Source organism: Prionailurus viverrinus, chromosome C1 (genome assembly GCF_022837055.1).
Source record: "Prionailurus viverrinus isolate Anna chromosome C1, UM_Priviv_1.0, whole genome shotgun sequence".
Lineage (NCBI taxonomy): Eukaryota > Metazoa > Chordata > Mammalia > Carnivora > Felidae > Prionailurus > Prionailurus viverrinus.
The window spans coordinates 116036407-116057319 of NC_062568.1; the positions used below are offsets into that span (position 1 = coordinate 116036407).

Here is a 20913-nt window from a genome sequence, read left to right on the forward strand (position 1 = left end):
GACATGAAATAAACAGGTCTCCAAAGAAGAGATCCAGATGGCTAAAAGACACATGAAAAGATGCTCAACATCACTCATCATCACGGAAATGTTAGTCAAAATCACAGTATCACCTCACACCTGTCAGAATGGCAAAAACCATAAACACATGAAACAAGTGTTGGTGAGGACGTGGAGAAAAAGGAACACTTGTGCACTGCTGGTGGGAATGCAAATTGGTGCATCCTCTGTGGAAAACAGTATGGAGGTTCCTCAGAAAATAAAAATAGAACTACCCTATGACCCAGTAATTCCACCACTGGGTATTTACCCAAAGAATATGAAAACACTAATTTGAAAAGATGCATGCACCCCTATGTGTCCTGCAGCATGATTAACAATAGCCGAGCCATGGAAGCAGCCCGAGTGTCTACTGATAGATGAGTGGATAAAGAAGATGTGTTATAGGTGCCTGGGTGGCTCACTCGGTTGGGCGTCCGACTTTGGCTCAGGCCACCATCTCACAGCTTGTGGGTTCGAGTCCCACGTCGGGGTCTGCGCTGACAGCTCAGAGCCTGGGGTCTGCTTCAGGTTCTGTGTCTCCCTCTCTCTCTGCCCCTACCCGGCTTGCGCTGTCTGTCTCTCTCGAAAATAAACATCAAAAAAAAAAATTAAGGATGTGCTATAGATATACAACGGAATAGTACTGATTTATAAAAAAAAGAATGAAAGCTTGCCATTTGCAACGACAAGCACAGAGTTGGGAGAGTATAGTGGTAAGCAAAATAAGTCGGTCAGAAAAAGACAAATACCCTATGATTTCATTCCTATGTGGAATTTTAGACACAAAACAAAGGAGGCTACAGGGAAAAAAGAGACAAACCAAGAAGGCGACTCATAACCATAGAGAACAAGCTGGTGGTTGCCTGAGGGAAGGTGGTGGAGAGAGGGGTGAAATAGGTGAAGGGGATTAAGAGTACCCTTATCTTCATGGGCACTGAATAATGTACAGAATTGCTGAATCACTGTATTGTACACCTGAAACTAATATAACACTGTATATCAAGTAAATGGGATTTAAATTTTTAAATAAATCTGTTTACAAATTCTTGGGCTAAAATAAAAATCAAAAATAGGGCGCCTGGGTGGCTCTGCCCATTGAGCGACTTCGGCTCAGGTCATGACCTCAGGGTTCCTGGGTTCAGGTCCCGCATGGGGCTCCGCGCTGTCCGCTGGGAGCCTGGAACCTGGAGCCTGCTTCGGATTCTGAGTCTCCCTTTCTCTCTGCCCCTCCCCCATTAGTGCTCTCTGTATCTTAAAAATAAAAAATAAACATTAAAAAAGATTTAAAAAATAAATTAAAAATAAAAATTCTTGGGCAAATCAGGCCACACTTACTGAAAAACAAATTATACAATGTACAAATAAAATTATACAATATTACCAGTTAGAAAGTACACCGTGCCTCTTTACCTGAAGAATATTCAAATCAAGATTCATACGCAAATTTACCTTGAAGAAATTAGAATCTCCTCCCAAATTCTGAGGTTTCACTGCAGATACTTGACTGCTACTTAATCTTGGTGGTACGAACAATTTAAAAGGCTTTTGCTTTTCCATTTTCTCTCTTCCAGTTGTAATAATCTGTTGCCCCAGCGGGCGGGGTGGAGGGAGGGAAAGCGTTTTACATGGTTTCATTAATACCCTCTTTATTTCAAAAGGCGACGTTTGCACAATAAATGCTGTGTCAAGGAGCAGGTGTACCCTTTGCCACAATGTGAGTCTGCAGCGTCACATCACTGGGCAAAGTAAAAGCACCCCGCAGTTGTTCCCTTCCACCCCCCACCGCCAATGGCCACGCTGGCCCCGTAGATAAGCCAGAAACTCCCACCCCAGAAAAGAAAGCTCTGCCCCCACCGGCCCTGGTAAATTGCATCACCCAGCCGCGAGAACTACCTTAGGTTCTTAGAGGGCTACAGCTACCAACGAGGCGCCGGGGAGGAAGGGGGAGGAGGGGGGAGGGGGGGGGGCGGGCGGCCAGAATCAAAATATCGCCCAGCTCCGGGTTCGGTCGTCAGGAAAAGAACTCAGTACACCTGCCCTTACCTCTGAATAGTCAGCGGGAAACCGTGGACTCGGTGCCCACGCGAACTGCTACCCGCTGTCTACTAGGGCGGCAAAAAGAATCTACGAGAACTTCTGCCTCCGAACCTCCAGAAAAGTAAGAAATCGCTCCGCCTCAGCGGCCGGCCGAAAAGGGCCGGGTGCACAACGGTTTAACGGCTAAATAACGGTCAGCCGCGACCGTTGGCCGGCTCCCGATTCTCGCGAGATTTTCCTTTGTGTTAGTAACAATTCTTCTCTGGATTCTGTTTTTCCTTAGACATTCTTGAAGCTTCTGCGATTGTCAGAGAATGCAAGGAAGACTATAGCAAGTCCCATGACAGATTGGAGCGAAGAATAAAAAATCCACTTGTGTCTTCCAAGAGTTCAGTCTTAGGGCAAAAAACAGATGGGCAAACAGTTGTAGCCACATGTAATCATTTAAAGGTGGTAATTTTCAAAGACTGGTTAGGATACAGGGAAAGCGGTACTTTCAGTGGCCTGGGGAGTCAGGAGAGGCTGCCCAGATGTGATAGGCTTCTTTAAGGCTTCCGTCAAGAATAGAGTGACTATAGACAAATTGGGCTAGTCAATGGGGAAAGACTACTCCTGAAGGTAGGCGAAGGCCCTGTGATTGTGAAAGAGATTAGTACAAGAGAGACTCCAACAAGTGTGGCGTAGGTGTGTGAGGACAAGGTCGGGGAATGGCAAGAAGGAGACTGCAGGCTTGACAGATAAGGCCTTGCAAAGACCTTTGGATTTTAGCCTCTGTGGATGGGGAACTTGTAGAATTCTGAGTGGAGAGGGAGGCAAGATCAAGTTCAGAAGAAAATTTGTAGTATGAGAAATGGTTTAGGCAGGCATTGGGACTTGAGTTAGGGAGACAGTTTTAACAGGCTGGGTGAAGTATGAGGACCCGAGCCATGACAGTGGCGCTGGAGATGAGGAAGAGGCATCAAAAGTAAAAGGTATTTAGAAGTAAAATTAATAGGAGTTGATGGGCTGTTTTAACAGTAAGCAGTGAAAGAGAGAAGTCTAAGATGACTTCCTAGTTTCAGACTTGGGCAAGTAAATGCAATAAATATTGTGATTCTAAGTACCTAGGTTTGAGCAATTAGATGAGTTCCGTTCCGTTTTGAGCACATTTGACTTTGTTTTCTAATGTCTATAATTGATGTTTTTCCAAAGGACTTGAGTAATATTTTTAAATAACCAATTTTGTTTTGTGTAAATTTAGTGAGACATCAGAGTTTCTGCTAGAATTTAAAATTTTTTTGAGCTTTGAAAGAGATGAGCCAGGTTGTCCTTCATTTTACACTTTAAGGAAATTGAGTCTAGATACCCTTAAAAAAAGAATATTCCCTCCAAGAGATGATTCCAGGTTTATGCCCAAGATACCCCCCCCCCGGGGGCAATAATTAATACATTTAAATAAGATCTTTTTGAAGTTGAGGATATAAATCCAACTATGTCTTTTTCTTTTTAAGTTTTATAAATGTGAAAAATTTAACTATGGGCTTTTTTTTTTTCATCGAAAACCAAACTGCTACTACTGCTATCAAATTAACTTAAATTCACAGTATTGAAAGACTTACACCCAGTCTTTCAAAATAATAATACCACCACAGAATTTATTAATTTCATGTATTTCATATGAAATTTATTTTTATTAGATAGCCTTCCTATCCTTACAAGGATTAAAATATTTGTGGGAAGATTTCAGTTTTTAAGAACTTCATTTTTTTCTGCAAAAGACATTGGCAAAAATGTCAAAGTATTGTCTGCCAGAATAAGCAGTAAATCGTGCCAGTATTTCCCAATATGTGTTAAAACATTTTAGGGGCGCCTGGGTGGCTCAGTTGGTTAAGTGTCTGACTTTGGCTCAGGTCATGATCTCCCGGTTCCTGAGTTCGAGCCCCATGTCGGGCTCTGTGCCAACAGCTCAGAGCCTGGAGCCTGCTTCAGATTCTGTGTCTCCCCTTCTCTCTCTGCCCCTCCCCACCTCACGCTCTGTCTCTCAAAAAATGAATAAACGTTAAAAAAAAATTTTTAAAAACCATTTTAATGATTTGTCATTTTAACTTTTTTCAATATTTTACCATCACAATTTTTTTAAATTTAGACTTATAAAAGATTTATTTTTAAAAAACATTAAGAAAAGGCAAGAGTTGAACAAAGTTTTGTTCCTCTTTAATAATTCATAAAATGCCATAACAGGAATATGTTTAAAATGTTAGTTCTTTATCCATCAACCTGGCCTAATTAATGAGGTTCACAAACTGCCTTTATTCTGATTACAATTGTTTCCACTAGATACCCTTTCTCATGTCTATAAGTAATCTACATATTTTCGTTCAGTTTTCTACTAAAGGGAAAAAGTAGAGCATCTTCAGGAAAGAACTCTATTTAGCATTTTTCCCTTTAGAAGGAACCATGCAAACAGTAATCCTTGCTTCTTTTGAGTCAAATCTGGAAAAGAATCCTGGATGTCCCTCTAGTGGTGGTCCTATATCCCACAAAATTTGATGAGCACTGATAATGTCCCATTTTATGCTGATACATTGGTAACCTAGCAATCCTGTTTATGTTTTTCAAAGCAGTCATCCTATAATGATAAACAATCTAGATTTTGAAAGTTTTAAGACAAACCACAACCACATTCTAAAATTTCAGCAATGTGAATACAAATTCCATTTCTCTGAGAGTAAATTAGCCAATTTGGGGTCCTTTGCTTTCCAAGTGCTAAGTATTTCTGAGTAGTTGTGATTCAGTGTCCTCAGTTCTGTGAGCCTCCCTATGAGACGAGCAAAATGCTGTAGGTCTTCTGGATGATAAATTTTTGAATATTTGTATAAAATCTGTAAAACTGGTTCTTGTAAATTTTCCACATATTGCTTATTTTTAAGGCATGGACGATCTGAAAAACATCATCATATACATCTTAATGAACACTGGAAAGTGGTAAAAGATAGCAAATTCATTGAAAACAATACAGTTTGTAAATAATAAAAATAGCAAATATTTACTGAACCCTTAATATATGCCAGATATTACACTAAGTAACTTATTTCAGGCAATGTCTTATTTAGTCTTCAGAGTACACTATGAGGTAAATTCTATTATTACCGCTGTTTTTTGGACAAGCTTCTTAAGATGTAGAGAAGTCAAATAGGAAGAGAAAGGTCAGTAAGTGGTTGTAAGAATATAAAAGCAAGTTTCAAGCTTACCTGAAACTTAAAAAGATTAATTTCCTCCAGGTCAACAATAAGTAAAAGGTGAAGCTTCTTTTTTTATTTATTTTTTTAATTTTTTTAATGTTTTTATTTATTTTTGAGAGAGAGAGAGAGACAGAGCATGAGCCGGGGAGGGGCAGAGAGAGAGGGAGACACAGAATCTGAAACAGGCTCCAGGCTCTGAGCTGTCAGCACAGAGCCTGACACGGGGCTCAAACTCACGGACCGCGAGATCGTGACCTGGCTGAAGTCGGACGCTTAACTGACTGAGCCACCCAGGTGCCCCAAAAGGTTAAGCTTCTTAAGTACCTAGTTATAAAAATAAGAACCAACCAAGAATTTCTTAACGCTTAGGCAACAATTATTTATCCAGGCATTTTGGTAGAGATACAGCAGTGAACATAAATAGACACAATTTCCTGCCCTCATTAAGCTTATATCCTGAGTTTGGGAGGAGTGGATGAGAAAAGAGACATATACACATTTTAAATAAAAATATAATATGACAATGATATGTGTTACAGAGACAAACAGAGAAAGGGATAAGAATTTAGGGGGGGAGGCACACTAGTTATTTTTAAAAGGATAATCAGAGATAGGATGACATTTAGCAGAGATCCAAGATGAAGGAGGGAGGCATGTAGCTATTCTGGGGAAATAGGTTTCCAAGGATATTTGTCAAGTACAGTACAACCTGTGGCAGGAGACTGCTTGACATTTTCAAGTAGCAAAATGTATCAAAAGTAATGTGGGAAAAAAAAATGTGGCTGTGGTGGTGTAAGCAAAAGGAATAGTAGTAGGCAATAATGGAAAAAACTGGGCTTTAAGCTATGTAGAATAGGAAACCATGAAAGGGTTATGAGCAGAGAAGTGAAATGATCTGGCCTATGTTTTAAAAGAATAACTCTGGTCTCCATATAGAGACTAGACCCTAGGGAGGAAAGGGCAGAAACAGGAAAGCAAAAAAGGACACTAGTTTGAATTAGGGTGGCAGGAACAGAACAGTAAGACATGGTTGAATTCTGGATATATTCTGAGGCTAGAGCCAACAGGAGATGTTGCCTTTTTGATATGGGTTTTTGGTTTGTGCAACTTGAAGGATGGAGATGCCATTTAGTAAAGATGGAGGAAGAACATAGGAGGATCGGGGAGAGATCAGGAGTTCATCTTGGGATAGGTTAAATTTGATATGCCTTACTGCAGGTTGAAATCTTGAGTAGGCTATTTAGTGGAGTTAGGGGAGCAGTCCAAGTTGGTATATAAATTTGGGAATTGGCTGGGTCGCCTGGGTGGCTTAGTCAGTTGAGCATCCAACTCTTGATTTTGGCTCAGGTTGTGATCCCAGGGTCATGGGATTGAGCCCCACACATCAGGCTCCATACTCAGCTCAGGCTCAGCAAGGAGACTGCCTAAGTTCTCACTCCCTCTGCCCCTCCCCCACTCACTCTCCTGCACACACACGCGCTCTCTCTCTCTCTCTCTCTCTCTCTCTCTCTCTCTCAGATAAAAAAATTTGAGAGTTGTTAACATGTAGATGGTGTTCAAAACCATGAGATAGGATGAAATTTCAGGGGAAGTGAGTATGGAAGAGAAAAGAACTGAGCCTTAGAACACTCTTAGCATTTATCAGTGTGAAAGATGAGGAGGAGTCAACAAAGGAGAAGGAAAGAGCAGTCATTGAGGAGGAAAATCAAGAGAGTGTGATGTCCTGGAAATTAAGTGGGGAAAAATTTTTTTTTCAAAAGGGAGGGAGTGACCAACAGAAGCCAAGTGATGAAAGTGTTCCAAGAAAGAAGGAATGATCTGCTCTGTCAGATGAAGTTGATGATGGGTCAAGTACACTAAGGACTAAGAATTGACCACTTGAATCAGCAATGCCAGATTACTAAAGATCTTGACAAGTTATGGCAGAATGGAAAGAAGGGGACAAAATCTGACTGCAGTGGGTTCATGAGTAAATGAGAGAAATAAAGGCAGGAGCACAGACAACTCAAAAAGTTTTTTTTTTTTCTGTAAAGTAGAACAGAGAAATGGGAGAACAGCTGAAAGGGGATTATAGGTCAAGAAGGCGTTTTTTGAGATGCAAGAAATTATAGCATGTTTGTAAGCTAAAGAGAATTCTCTCAAGGAGAAAGAGATTTTGATGAAACAAAATTGTTACATTTGGCATCAGTGAATAATGTAATAACCACAGACATCATGATTTGATTGCCAAACTTAATCCAAATTTTTACTTTTGAATGGTTTTTACCTGAAAAAAACACAGTTGTTGCTGCAAGCAGAGCATATTCAGTATTAGTAATATTAAGCTCACTCATTCTTCTGTAGAAGTAAAACAATGTGTTAATAAATTCTTCAGCAATACCTAAAAAGATTAATATCAAATGTATTTTCATCAGAACATAGTGCAGAATCAAACATATTGTCATTATCATTTTTTCTTAAAGCAGAATAATAAAATAAAACATTATATCTGACCAATTTTTTCCACCCATTATATTTTGTATGATATGTAATATTACCAGTCAGTGTAGTAGGAGGACAGTCTCCGTTGCAAAAGGTTTCCATAGAATAAATAACACTTCTATTAACACTCTGATTGTGACAATTCAGTGAGTGATCTGAATGATCTGATATTCTCATAGTACCTAGTAACAGGGGAAAACATAAAGTCTGATTTTTGAAAAAACTTTACACAGATAGTAAATCCATTCTCTCTAATCTGTTAGGAAACATTCCCAACAAATGGTAGATTTATAATTTTTATTACTGAAACGGGAAGTGAGATTAATAGTTTAGATTTTATATAAATTTTGTGTAGACAACCTTCCAAAAAGATTTTTCTTATGATGCCATATAATAAAAATGGTTTACTTTAAAAGAAAAGCAAAAGCTAGACCAATGAATTAGAAAAGCTATTACGAAATTCTTATTACTACACTAACTAGTAAAACAAAAATACAATAAGAAAAATAACTCAATTTGTATAATTTGCTGCTGTATTTAATAGTAACTGTTAACAGTAAGGTTATGTTGGCCGGACTTTTTTACTTTCAGAAGCTGACGAAAGACATTTTTTCAGGCTGTAAAGTTGGGCCCCGTGAAGAAACATCACTTCAGTTTTTGATCCTTTACGTAATGCAGTCTGGTCCTCAGTTGTCAAATTTTCAAATCCTTTAACAAAAGATCACATAATTGTTTGAAATCAATAATGAAAAGATAATTTTCAGGTATAAGATTTAGTATTTTTAACTATCCATTTAGTTACAATATAAATCCTAATTGTTTCCTTAGAATAATCACAATTTGTAACTTCAAATCTAAATAAAATTCTTGATTCCACATGATAATATTTTGGAGCACTTTCATCAGAACTAGATCATAATACTTTCATATGGCAAGAGCAAATCAAACATAGTTTAGCCTCAAAGAATTTATTTTTACAGTGAGTTATCTGTATATGTAGATAGGTAAGTTTTGGCCAACTGTACCTTGATTTTTTCATACTGTACCGGCAATTTTGTTTCATGTTTTAGCTAAAGTTAAAAGATACAGTCAGTCATATTATTTCTCTTGCTCCTAAGTCCTTGGAGTCATTTGAATATTTTAAAATATTTATACTTTCAACTACCTGATTGTTTAAAGCAGACAAAATGGGGTGCCTGGGTGGCTCAGTTGGTTAAGCGGCCAACTTCAGCTCAGGTCATGATCTCACGATCTGTGAGTTCGATCCCCGCATCAGGCTCTGTGCTGACAGCTCAGAGCCTGGAGCCTGTTTCAGATTCTGTGTCTCCCTCTCTCTGACCCTCCCCTGTTCATGCTCTGTCTCTCCCTGTCTCAAAAATAAATAAAACGTTAAAAAAAAAAATTAAAGCAGACAAAATGAACCATTTCCACCAGCTTTGCTGGAAAAATAGAGGTTTTTGTTTTCCTAAATGGTCCCCTTCCTTTAAAATAGGAAACTTAAAAAAAAAAAAAAAAGTGTTGGGGCGCCTGGGTGGCTCAGTCGGTTATGCGTCCGACTTCAGCTCAGGTCATGATCTCGCGGTCCATGAGTTCAGGCCCCACGTCGGGCTCTATGCTGCCAGTTCAGAGCCTGGACCCTGCTTCAAATTCTGTGTCTCCCCCTCTCTCTGCCCCTCCCCTGCTCATGCTCTGTCTCTCTCTGTCTCAAAAAAATAAATAAAAGCATTAAAAAAAATTTTTTTAATTAAAAAAAAAAGTGTTAAAGTAATTTTTTTTCCAAAGGTGAAGTGATTACCTGGGAGTCCCTTGGTAAAATCCACTAACCCCTGTAGGTGTAGGACCATGGTCTCCGAGAGTTGCAAAAAGCTCAGCTCAGGATTTGCATACTTCTGGAGCTAGCCAGCAAAAAGAAATAAGGTTAATAGATTTTTTTCTTTTAAGTAAATTAAAATGTTTAACTTTTAAATTACAAGTTTAAATTTTTAACTTTCACATTGACACTCTTATTTTCTAACATAATTAGTTATAAATTATTTCCTGCCAATAATGAACACATACAAACATCTTTGTTTCCTCTAAAGGACTTGTGTATTTTTGATGAGCAGCCATAATGTCCTTAATGAGCTGATGTTCCTCGTGAGTTAGTTCCATGCTCTCCTTAATCTGTAAGAAAACATGGGGGAGGGAGGAGAACTATAATGAATTCTTATTAAACAAGACATCATGTCATCATTAAAGAAACAAGAAATTTTATAAGAAGAGTCTTGCCACTTTTCCAGATCTAGTGGTGGATGATACAAGCTTGCTGTCTACTTCCTCTTCCACTTTGATGCTAGAGGAAAAACTATTCTTCTGCTTAAAATTCTTTCGAAGTCTCTTTGATTTGCATTGGATTTCTGTGAGCAAACCTGTGATATTACAAAATTCATATAAAATGTTTTAGGTATGGCAAATAACATTCTAGGATTTGATGAAAATTGTCTTATACTGGATACATATATAATCATAGACTTGTCTTTTCACAAAGAATCTTTCTTTTATGGCAAGCAGTAATTAAATTTACTACATTACTTTCTCCTTTTCCTTCCATCACTACCTTCTGCTTAAAAATACATAGTTAGCCTACGGGCACCTGGGTGGCTCAGTCGGTTGAGCTTCCAACTTCGGCTCAGGTCATGATCTCATGGCCCGTGAATTCAAGCCACGCATCAATCAGGCTTTGTGCTGACAGCTCAGAGCCTGGAGCCTGCTTCGGATTCTGCATCTCCCTCTCTCTCTGCCCCTCCCCCACTCGCACTGTGTCTCAAAAAATAAACATCAAAAAAAATACATAGCCTAGACATAAATTAAAAATTAATTTTGCATCTCCAAACTATAAGTTTAGACCTTTTTATGTCAGAGAAATATACACATTAATTAGATGTTGGAAGTAATATAAAATATCAATTGGTATAGCAGTTGAACTAACTACCTTATCCATGAGCTTTTTTTCTTTGATTTTTATATAAGGTCAAGAGAATATTTTGTGATTTTTCAAATGAGCTAAGTCAATTTTTTCCTAACAAGACAAGAAAATGGTATTTTGTTATGGCAGCCCGAGCAGTCTCAAGACAGGGATAAAGTAAAGGATTCAGGCTGGACAGGATAACCTTAAGATCTTCTCCAACCCTAGAATCTTAAATAGGAATCCTTTCACTCAAAAACTTTGAAGAGTTTGGATTTTATTATAATAAGCTGTATAAAATAAACAGGATACTGCATTGGTATTTATTGAACAAGAATGTAACTTAATAAAAATTGAAGAATATTATAGCAGTGGAAGGTAGATTGAACTAAAAAACAGAAAATGAAGAAATAGCCATAAAATTAATATAATAGTATAAGTGCAAGATGATAAGAGTTTGTGCAAGATTAGACATGAGAAGAAAACATTGATAGTACCTTACTAAGAAAAATGAAATTTTGAAATCACCATGAGATTTTGAGCCCTGGGAAATAGGAGAAATTGAGGAAATAATGCCAAAATCTTAGTGCTACTCTGAGGATTAAATGACATCATGTAAGTTATCAGCTAAAAATTCAGTGAACATACAAGAAACCCAAACAGCTTAGGTACTCTTTTGCCTGTTGAGTTGGGTTTTGACACCTATGGGTTGTTAGTAGGTTCTACTTCCCTATCATGGTATCATGTAGGCTTGTAAAGATACCAGACCAAAGAAGGGGAACTACCAATTTAAAATTCTGCTCTTTTGGGGCGCCTGGGTGGCTCAGTCGGTTGGGCGTCCGACTTCAGCTCAGGTGACGATCTCGCGGTCTGTGGGTTCCAGCCCCGCGTCGGGCTCTGGGCTGATGGCTCAGAGCCTGGAGCCTGCTTCCGATTCTGTGTCTCCCTCTCTCTCTCTCCCCTCCCCCATTCATGCTCTGTCTCTCTCTGTCCCAAAAATAAATGTTAAAAAAAAAATTTTTTTTTAATAAAATTCTGCTCTTTATAGATACATTATATAACTTTAAGTTAAGTAATATGGCAGTACAAGGATTTCCAGTTAAGAAGATATGATTACTGGCAAAATTACAGCAATATAGTATAGAATGGGGTTTATGGAAATAACTACCTAGATTGGTTACTGGTCATCCTAATTTATCAGTTGCTAGAGAAATAGCTTAAATCTAGATAACTATGTTACAATTCAAAATGACAATCTGAGGAATGCATTAAGTTGTCAGGAAGATAAGAAAAACTAAAATCCACCTCAAAAAAAGAGCCCCCCAAATCCACAATAATACTTACATTCTGCCAACATTCCTACTGCCTTACACTTTTTTAGTCTGCACTCTTGACATTTCCTACGCATGTACATGTCCATTTCACAGTGGCCACCATTCTTGCAATGATATACTGCATTTTTGGTGATGCTACGTCGAAAAAAACCTAATGACAAGAAATACTACTTTTAAAATTTACGATTAGGTATTTTTAGTTGTTTTTCATTAATATATACCTTCCTAGTAAAATGATTAAAATAAAATTATTTCAATAAAGTGTGTTTTTCTATCAATAAGAAGGTTTGGTTTGATATACATTTATATTCCCTCGTGATTGATAATATTCTATTCCAAGGGTATTCCTTTCAATAATCACATCTGAAAATTAAACTAAATAGCTCCAACACATTAAGATTTTATCTATTTTACTATGGTTATACTATATCATCTAAAGCATTTTTATAACTATGTTCTGCAGACTATCAAGATTCCATGAAGCATCTCTCTAGCTGCCTTTGAAATAATATGTGCTCAGGTGAAACCTCTTTTCTGCTCTCCTCACATTTCCACCTCAACCCATAAAGGAAGAGTTATTCTTTGAAACTTAGTCCCCTGTCCTTCCTTTTTTAGCACCCCCACAGGTGAGAAAATATTTTTAAGTTATTTGGCCTGAGACATTGAGTCGGCTGTGTTATGTGTGTGTGTGTGTTTTGGTGGAGGTATCTATATTTTCTCTTTCATTTCGTAAATCCATGCATAGCAGTCCCCCTTCCCATTTCCTCTTTTATTTCCCATTTCTCTGTAGTCACCCCTGCTACCTTCTTAATCCATTCCAAGCAGTAAAGTTGATAAGCCATGTCAATGCCTCTCTCAGAGGCCTGCCATACCTTTTTTCTGTAGCCACACTTGAGAGTGAGAGTTTCATGACTTAGATTCAACAAAGGGAGCAGAAAGGTCAGCTGAAGTCTTCAAGAACTATGCCTCATCCTCCACCTAGTTTTAACAGCAAGGCCCTGCATTTTAAGAGTAAGCAAATACATGCCCAGCTATTCTATTCACAAAGCTGGTACTTCATTTCCCACAGTCTTTATTTGGCTGTTCTTTGTGAGGGGTATGCTGTGAGATTCTGACAGTAAGTCTTCACCGTGAACTTCTAATAGATATGTTTACCTAGTGCTGCATTGGCCTAAGCATTTCCAGGTCTGTCTCAACATTGCATTTGTAAATAAAAATAGTGCAGAAGTGTTTTAATACCTCAAAATTTCATCAAGGGCTATTTCACTTTTTGAAAATTTCATTGTCAATAATGATCTTTGGTTGCAAACTTCCCATTTGTTTTCAAAAAAGCATTCCAAAAGAATTAAAATAGACTCATAGAAGTCATTTAATTTCGAATTCCTTTCTAATGCATGAATTATACCAGCCGCATGAGAAGATGTATTAGTTACCCTTCAGATGGTTTTAAAAGTCATTTTCCATTCCAATATCAGATTCATCTAGGAACACAGAAACCTCCTGCTATTATATAAATATTGAAGTTTGTATTTAAATGTAAAAGTTTTCATCAAAAATGAAAACTAAATCAAAACTTTATTACATTCCACTTTCATGTCTTTTATGCCACAGATGGATCACCTTTAAATACATCAATGGGTCTCCCTGGTTTTCTTTTTCACACTTTAAAAAGTAAGGCTATTCTTACAGGCCTAAAATTTCATGTCTCTTCAGTGAACACTAGGACTTCAGTTTCGTTTTAACTTTATCCTTACCTTTGCAACCTTCACAAGTAAGTGCATTATAATGATATCCTGATGCTTTATCACCACAAACTACACAGAGGTCTTCCTGTCTCTTAATTCGCATAGAAGAATGAGTTAGTCTGGACCTTTTTATTCCAGAGTACCCATCTTCAACATCATGGTCAACCACATAAGTGGGTTTATTTAATTCACAGGAAACAAGTCCACATTCTCCACCACTGAACTGTGGATCCAAGCTGTAAGTGTTGAAATGACTTTGTAAAGATTGGGACTGTAGAGCTGTTGGCAACTGGACGGTAGAATACTGGCAAAAAGGCGATTCTTGAAAATCAGTGTCGTATAGCTGATAACTGATTTGCTCTGGCAGAATATCTAGGTGTTTTTAGCATAAACAAAGAACAAATGGTAAAAAGTCAAAATTTCATAATTGTTTTCAAAGGTCAAAGAGTTTTATGCTCAACAAACAGTTCAACATGTCCACTACATCCCAAGGACTTGCTGTCCAGCATGAGGAGCAGGCAGTAAACTGTATTGCAATGCATCGTAAGTGCTGCCGTCCCAGTGGTAGGCAGAGGTTGCCCAGGAGCTGGGAGAAAGGGCAGTTGTTGCTAATGGCCTGCATACCAACTCCAGCCTCCTTCTTAAATATAAATGCGTATTTCCCAAAGTTTGGAATGAAAGAAGGTTTTCCCCACTGTATGCATTTCCCTTATTGTGGATACAACCGTTTGCAGTGCAGTCAGGCCAACAAAGAGATGAATTCATAAATTAGCACCTCCCCAAAATACCAACCTGAAATACAATTTTACCAGTTACCTGGTTATTTCAAGCAAAGAAAAATTTTTTTTCTGGGGCTCCTAGCTGGCTCAGTCAGTTAAAGTGTCCAACTTCAGCTCAGGTCATGATTTCACAGTTCATGAGTTCAGTTCATGAGTTCAAGTCCCGTGTTGGGCTTTGTGCTGACAGCGTGGACCCTGCTTGGGATTCTCTCTCTCTCCCTCTCTCTCTGCCCCTCCCTGACTCGTGCTTTCTCTCTCTCTCTCAAAATAAATAAATTAATTAAAAAAATATTATTTACTTGAACTCCCCATTAAATATACCTTAACACTCTCCTTTGCAATTCATAGGCCTGATTTAAATTACTAGTTTCTTTTGTGTTTTGTTGACTAACAGTTCTAACTAGCAATTATGTGGTGATAAGTTCACCTACCTCAAAGGGTTACTGTAAGGATAAATAAAAGATGGTATGCAAAAGCAAATATAAAACATAAAACATAAAATACAAAATAATGCTTAATGAATATCACTATTATAATTATCAGAAGCTCCCAAACACCAACTTACTTTTCACTTTCAGCAAAATTGTTAAATCTAAATCCAGAAAATTGGCTCCAAATGGATCCAGGAGTACTGAGTGCCCTATGTCTGTAACTAGCAATATTTGTACTTTTCCTGATGCTGAATCACCACCAGGTGATTAACCTCAAAATTCTACCAAGATCAGTAAACATTATAATTTTCATTAACTAACTCACATAAGTCACTTGCAATCTTAGAGCATTCAGTCTAATGCTAAGTGTTGAGTAAATACTAATGACCACCTGATATGAAAAGAAAGGTTATCGGTAAAAACAATGTAACTTTTTTTAAAAGAAGAAGGCCCTTCTTGACTGAGTGTCAAAAGACTGTAGAATACTGGCTGATGTTCCATTGTCATGGCAATCCGAGTTGAAATCTCAACCCTAACCTTACCCCTAACAAGAAAACTGCCCCTAAAATAAATTTATATTATAGCCTTACTCTTTTTGGAGAAAATTCCTGTCATATCCTGCATTCTGTTTCTATTTCTTTCCCTTTGATAAAAATCTCATATCAAGATTAAAATTTCAAGTATATTGAATAGCACTCTGAGCTACATTTACTAAATTGCATGTGAACTAGCTACAACTAACTCCTAAAACAACTTCTAATGTGCATGTTAATTCACATTTTAAAAATTAAATACAATTTTGTACTATCTTGATTTTCCCTCCTTTTTTTTTTTTAAAGTTTATTTATTTTGAGAGAGAGAGAGTACTCCCGCAGGCACACGGACGAGGGTCAGAGCAAGGGAGAGAGAATCCCAAGCAGGCTCCTAGCTATCAGCGCAAAGCCCAACTCAGGGCTCCATCCCATGAACTGTGAGATCATAACCTGAGCCAAAATCAAGAGTCTGATGCTCAACCGACTGAGTTACCCAAGCACGCTGGGCTTTTCCCTTTTACAATTGATTCTGGCTTACAATATTTTAATATTACTGATTTTTTAAATTACATTCTCGTAGAGGGAATAATTTTTTATTAAGTTTTTTATTTTAATTCCTCTTGTTGAGAATAATTTAAAGTCTTTGGTTTACTTGTTTATTTCTTTTTTAAAAAACCCTATTAACCAATATTACACACACACACAAAAATGTTTTATTAACTATTATACTGTATTTGTCTACATACCATAGTACTGCACTGGTTCAGCAAGACAGTACCCATCAGATGTAGTAACATAAGTATTTGCCATTCTCTGGTCCAATTCTCACTTACTCATCAGTGAATGCTGAAATAGAGCCTGAAGGAAATAAAACTTTTGTAGACTATCTGAAAGCATGATTATCAACTCAGCATGACTTTATAAAAGTACAGTACTATTTTTGGAAAAGAGGAGTTAGCAGAATTTATACTAAAATTAGACATCTACATTTATACTTTAATTGGAAAAATAGTGAGTTTTCAATTTCTAAACGCCAAATTATTAATTCTGCCAATTTCTTTATACATATATATATTTTTTAATTTTTAATGTTCATTTTTGAAAGAGAGAGAGAGAGAGAGAGAGAGAGAGAGATCATGAGCAGGGGAGGGGCAGAGAGATAGTGAGACACAGAATCCAAAGCAGGCTCCAGGCTCTGAGCTGTCAGCGCAGAGCCCGAAGTGGGGCTCGAACCCATGAAACGTGAGATCATGAACCAAGCCAAAGTTGGACATTTAACTGACTGAGCCACCCAGGCATCCCTAATTTTGCCAATTTCTTATTGCTCAGCTCTTTACAAATAACTCATTAAACCTTGGTAATAATCAATGTGGCTTTTTTTTTTTTTAATGTGGCTTTTGAAAGTGTACCAAGCTTTGGTGTCAGGCTTCATACACTGCTTTCACCACTTACTTATGGGTCATTTATTAAACTTCCCTAAACCTTAGTTTCCTCATTTGTAGAAGAAAAATAATAAAACCCTCCTGGCAAAATTATTGGGAGAGTTTAATTAATGTATGTAAAATCCAGCACACTTCTTGTCTTAATAACTGATTCTCATAATCTCTATTCTAATAGGTTCAAGATTTCACTGTTCTAAATTTAGAGGAACTAGGAAGAAAAATGAGACTTTTTCACGAAGGAAATTAAAGAGTAAGAAAAAATGCCTTTCATAGCACTTGTGTTTATCTTCTAAGTCCTCTATAAATATTTTTCATAGTCCTATGATATGCTAAACATTAAAACATTAATTTTGGTTCTGCTTAACTAACTTTATTTATTAAAGAAAGTTTATGGATTACTGGAGAAAGTTTTATTTTTAATAGTAAAGCCTAAAAATCATAAGCTGTTATAAGAAAAATTATTCAAAATCTAAGGCTATCCTTTAAGGGGAAAAAAAAGTCTTTATTTTTGTTATTTCCTAGAAAGGAACTCCAAAAATTTAAATACCCTTAAACAGGAAATCACAGTTTAAGAGATTGAAAATTATTGGAAGAAAATAAAGTTCACCCTAGAGTCCATCGTATCTTACAGCTTTATCTTCTCTACTGGAAGATAAAGACTGTTTTCACCTTCAAAAAGAACCAAAAAAGGAGAAATTGGGGTTTTAAATCATGCCAGAAAATTTATGTGACCAACTTCTGAGACAGTCTCTGAGCTTATATTGAAAAATCTTTCACTTGGATTTATTACCCATGTGACGAGTTCGTGGCTAAGATTTCTATGTCCACGAAGACGGTTCAAATAGTAATATCTCTGAAATGTGTCCCCTTTATCATCTAATAGAATGTATGCTCCTTTAAAAGCGTTTGAATCTCCAGTCTTCTGACAGCATAGCAGTCAGTAGAATGAGCATTGGATGGAAGAGATGAAGCAAAAACAGTGCCCCCAAATAAGTGCAACTTTGATATGAAGTTTTCCTTCCTTGAAAAGTCAGGACTAAAATCAGTATGATCAGTCAGCATACACTTCTGTGTTTCCTATATTGCAACAGGTCAATTGGCCCTCCATAGAAAAAACAATTCTGAATGCCATCCATTTAATTTGTGTGGTCCCTTTTAGCAATGATCCTGTTCAGTTCTTTCCAAACTTCTCTTTGGAGTCTCAATTCAATTTCATAAAATTATAAATGAATGTGAAAACTTGAAGTTGTTATTCACCCTCCTTTTAAAATTGCTGCATTTGCCATGAGGCTTTATACAATATTGAATATCTGAAGAAGTCTGATAATTTAAAAGTATTTGGTACTACTTAGATACAGACTTTGCTGAGGGAGAGTTTGAGAAATAATATAGAACAAACCAGAGGTAGCACATTAAAACAAAACTGGTAGTATCCTGACAAAGACACACATAAGTATCCTGTAGTAATGCCACTATCAGGGTTCAAATCACAATGATGTTCTAAAATCCAGTCCTTCCAATGCTAGTAAATAAACACCCAAAAATATTATCTAAAGTAAACCTGTTTTTATCAGTTTATGGGCTTGTTATATTCCAGGGCATACATGAAACATACATAAATAAGCCTTTGATTAAAAATATGCTTCTTAAAATATGAAATATTCATCTCTCTAAATGCTCACAGTAATGTTGTATTATTTTCTACATAAAATTTTTCACTAATTTTCTTCAGCCTTTTAGATGTTTAATAGAAGTATTTTAATATGCATACATAGTAAATAAAAGCTTTCAGAAATACAGTGTTCGTACAATTAGTCTAAGATCACTTAAGTAAATTATTAATAACATAGAGAAAGGTATGTAATCAAAGACTTCCTATCCTGTTAAAAGTTACAATAGGCCTGGCGTGATTCTGTTTTGTTATCTTTCCTAGTAAATATTTACTTAAAAACAAAAATAACTTAGTTAAGAGAGAAGCTTTTATCAAGAGGATCAATTTGGCATGGGCAAAGTCTGTATTTTCTTTCTACAACAAATATAACTTTATTAAAAAATTGTACTTTCCACAGATTATAATAGCTATTTACCTGAAAAGATGCTTAATTGCAGAAATGAATTTGCATCTCCTCTGCCTTAACCCTAAATCATGTGTAGGAAATCTTCACGTAGCTAGAACTTTTAACAGGAAAAACATATTGACTCCAGAGAACTACAGTGACACGTTAAAGGCACGGTTTTTACATTTTCACTCTTGCAATAGGTCACTTGAATCATGAATAATGCATTGCATAAAACTGATATCACTGAAAAGTAGATATCTTCATAAGAAAAACATTTTACTCTTCAGAGTAGCCTCTACTAGAAAAAAAGGAATGATAGTGCTGTATGATACACAATTATAAAAAGGTTTTTCAGAGCAGAACTTCTTTGATCCAAAATTCTCTGAGCTTATTGGAACCAAAGAAAATGAAAAGAATATATTTGAATAACAGCACAAATTAAGGCTTCTGGATTCCTTTACAAGGATCTGTCCTTTAACCTTCGAATACTTGGAGGATTTTATACTGTGAAGTCTTCACATATAGTTTTATCATGCAGCTTTTTTGAGATGTAATTTACATAATATAAAATTCGCCCTTTTAAAATGTACAATTCGTGGTTTTTAGAATACTCAGAGTGTGCAACTATCACCACCATCTAATTGCAGAGCATTTTTATTACTGCAAAATGAAATCCTATACCCATAAACAGTCTCTCCTCATTCTCTTCTCCCCCCCCCCATCCTTAGCAACCACCAATCCACTTTCTGTGTCTATGTATTTGCCTATTCTAGACATTTCATACAAATGGAATCCTACAATTCCATATATAGTTTTAAATGAAAAAACATATTTAGTTAATATCATGTCAAGTAATTTTTACAGCTTAAGAAAGAGAAAACAGATTAAATGTTTAGAAAATTCATGGCTATGAATTTAATGTATACTTCAGAGATGTGGAAATACAGTTTGTGTCTACTTCCATAATCTGGAAGAATGTTTATAAATATCATCATAGCATTTTGAACAGAGGTGTAATTCCCTGAATATACCCCTATCAGAATATATTTCAAGTTGGCTTCAATTTACATATAACCTATTGCTTTAAAAAATAAAATGTGTTTTAAGAATAAGTTCTTGATTAAAAACACATCTCATTTTTAAATATGAGAGTAAATACCACTGTGAATCAACTTACATTATTACATCGAATGTCACCTGAAGTCCAACTACGGTTCAAAATTGCCTTGTCATTCTTCAGGAGAAAACCAAACCACTGTATAAGCTACTTAAGTTTCTTGTTTTCAAGGAGCAAATGCTTTTTATAGTTTGACTATCATAGCAACAACATTGGCTTATTTGCTTTGCAAAAATTAAATTAATGATGATGGAAACTAAAGGGTTCCAAAAATACCCTTAACACCTTCCAGTTTAATAATAGTTTAAATTGCCAACAAAATTAATATTCATATTTAATTTAGACAGCATAAAATTATAAAATTTTGTGTTTTGAAAGAAGACAAAATACTCACAGTTAAATGATATTACTAGAGATTGTCCTTTTCCTTGCAGAACGAGTATAGATAGATTTAACAAGGACTTCAACTTTCCAGCTGGAGCAAATTGGACCTTTTCCCTATTTATCAAGGAGCGGAGAGGGGGGCACTCTGCATACACTTAGGCTCCAGACACTCTGCAGAGCAACGCTTCAGCTCTATCTCAGAGACAAACTTCCCAGACAATCCTCTCTTAGGTCAAAACAAGGGCAGTTATTATTTGACATAAATCAAATAATAACCAGATCATCAGGGATAGAGTTCTTTGGGACCTTCAGGTCACACTCTCCCAGAGTTCCTTATTGTTTACTTAATAAATATTTTGTTTT

The 20913-nt window shown here is 36.6% G+C and overlaps 2 protein-coding genes and 1 long non-coding RNA gene across 9 annotated transcripts in view; 1 reads left to right on the forward strand and 2 right to left on the reverse strand.

The window, feature by feature from the left end:
- The window catches only part of SYCP1 (synaptonemal complex protein 1), a 118559-nt gene extending 116320 nt beyond the window's left edge, over positions 1 to 2239 (reverse strand). For both annotated transcript variants that reach the window (XM_047870823.1, XM_047870822.1), the window contains exons 1-2: positions 2086 to 2239; positions 1492 to 1623 (exon numbers count right to left, since the gene is read on the reverse strand). In XM_047870823.1, the coding sequence (XP_047726779.1) occupies positions 1492 to 1599 (108 nt within the window). In that variant the 5' untranslated portion in view covers positions 1600 to 1623; positions 2086 to 2239. The remainder of the gene's footprint in view (positions 1 to 1491; positions 1624 to 2085) is intronic.
- The window catches only part of LOC125172570 (uncharacterized), a 40878-nt gene continuing 22079 nt past the window's right edge, over positions 2115 to 20913 (forward strand). For 2 of the 5 annotated variants that reach the window (XR_007154752.1, XR_007154754.1), the window contains exons 1-2: positions 2378 to 3050; positions 17165 to 17239. This is a non-coding gene — a long non-coding RNA (uncharacterized LOC125172570). Of the gene's footprint in view, positions 2201 to 2377; positions 3051 to 17164; positions 17240 to 20913 lie in introns of those variants that run through there. The other 3 variants (XR_007154753.1, XR_007154756.1, XR_007154755.1) reach the window with 3 other exon arrangements.
- The window catches only part of LOC125172567 (bile acid receptor-like), a 50449-nt gene continuing 33808 nt past the window's right edge, over positions 4273 to 20913 (reverse strand). The window contains exons 2-11 of one of the 2 annotated variants that reach the window (XM_047870826.1): positions 16294 to 16405; positions 13814 to 14176; positions 12070 to 12210; positions 10050 to 10189; positions 9840 to 9944; positions 9577 to 9676; positions 8367 to 8489; positions 7838 to 7963; positions 7567 to 7680; positions 4273 to 4999 (exon numbers count right to left, since the gene is read on the reverse strand). In XM_047870826.1, the coding sequence (XP_047726782.1) occupies positions 4752 to 4999; positions 7567 to 7680; positions 7838 to 7963; positions 8367 to 8489; positions 9577 to 9676; positions 9840 to 9944; positions 10050 to 10189; positions 12070 to 12210; positions 13814 to 14176; positions 16294 to 16357 (1524 nt within the window). In that variant the 5' untranslated portion in view covers positions 16358 to 16405 and the 3' untranslated portion in view covers positions 4273 to 4751. The remainder of the gene's footprint in view (positions 5000 to 7566; positions 7681 to 7837; positions 7964 to 8366; positions 8490 to 9576; positions 9677 to 9839; positions 9945 to 10049; positions 10190 to 12069; positions 12211 to 13813; positions 14177 to 16293; positions 16406 to 20913) is intronic. The other variant, XM_047870825.1, reaches the window with a different exon arrangement.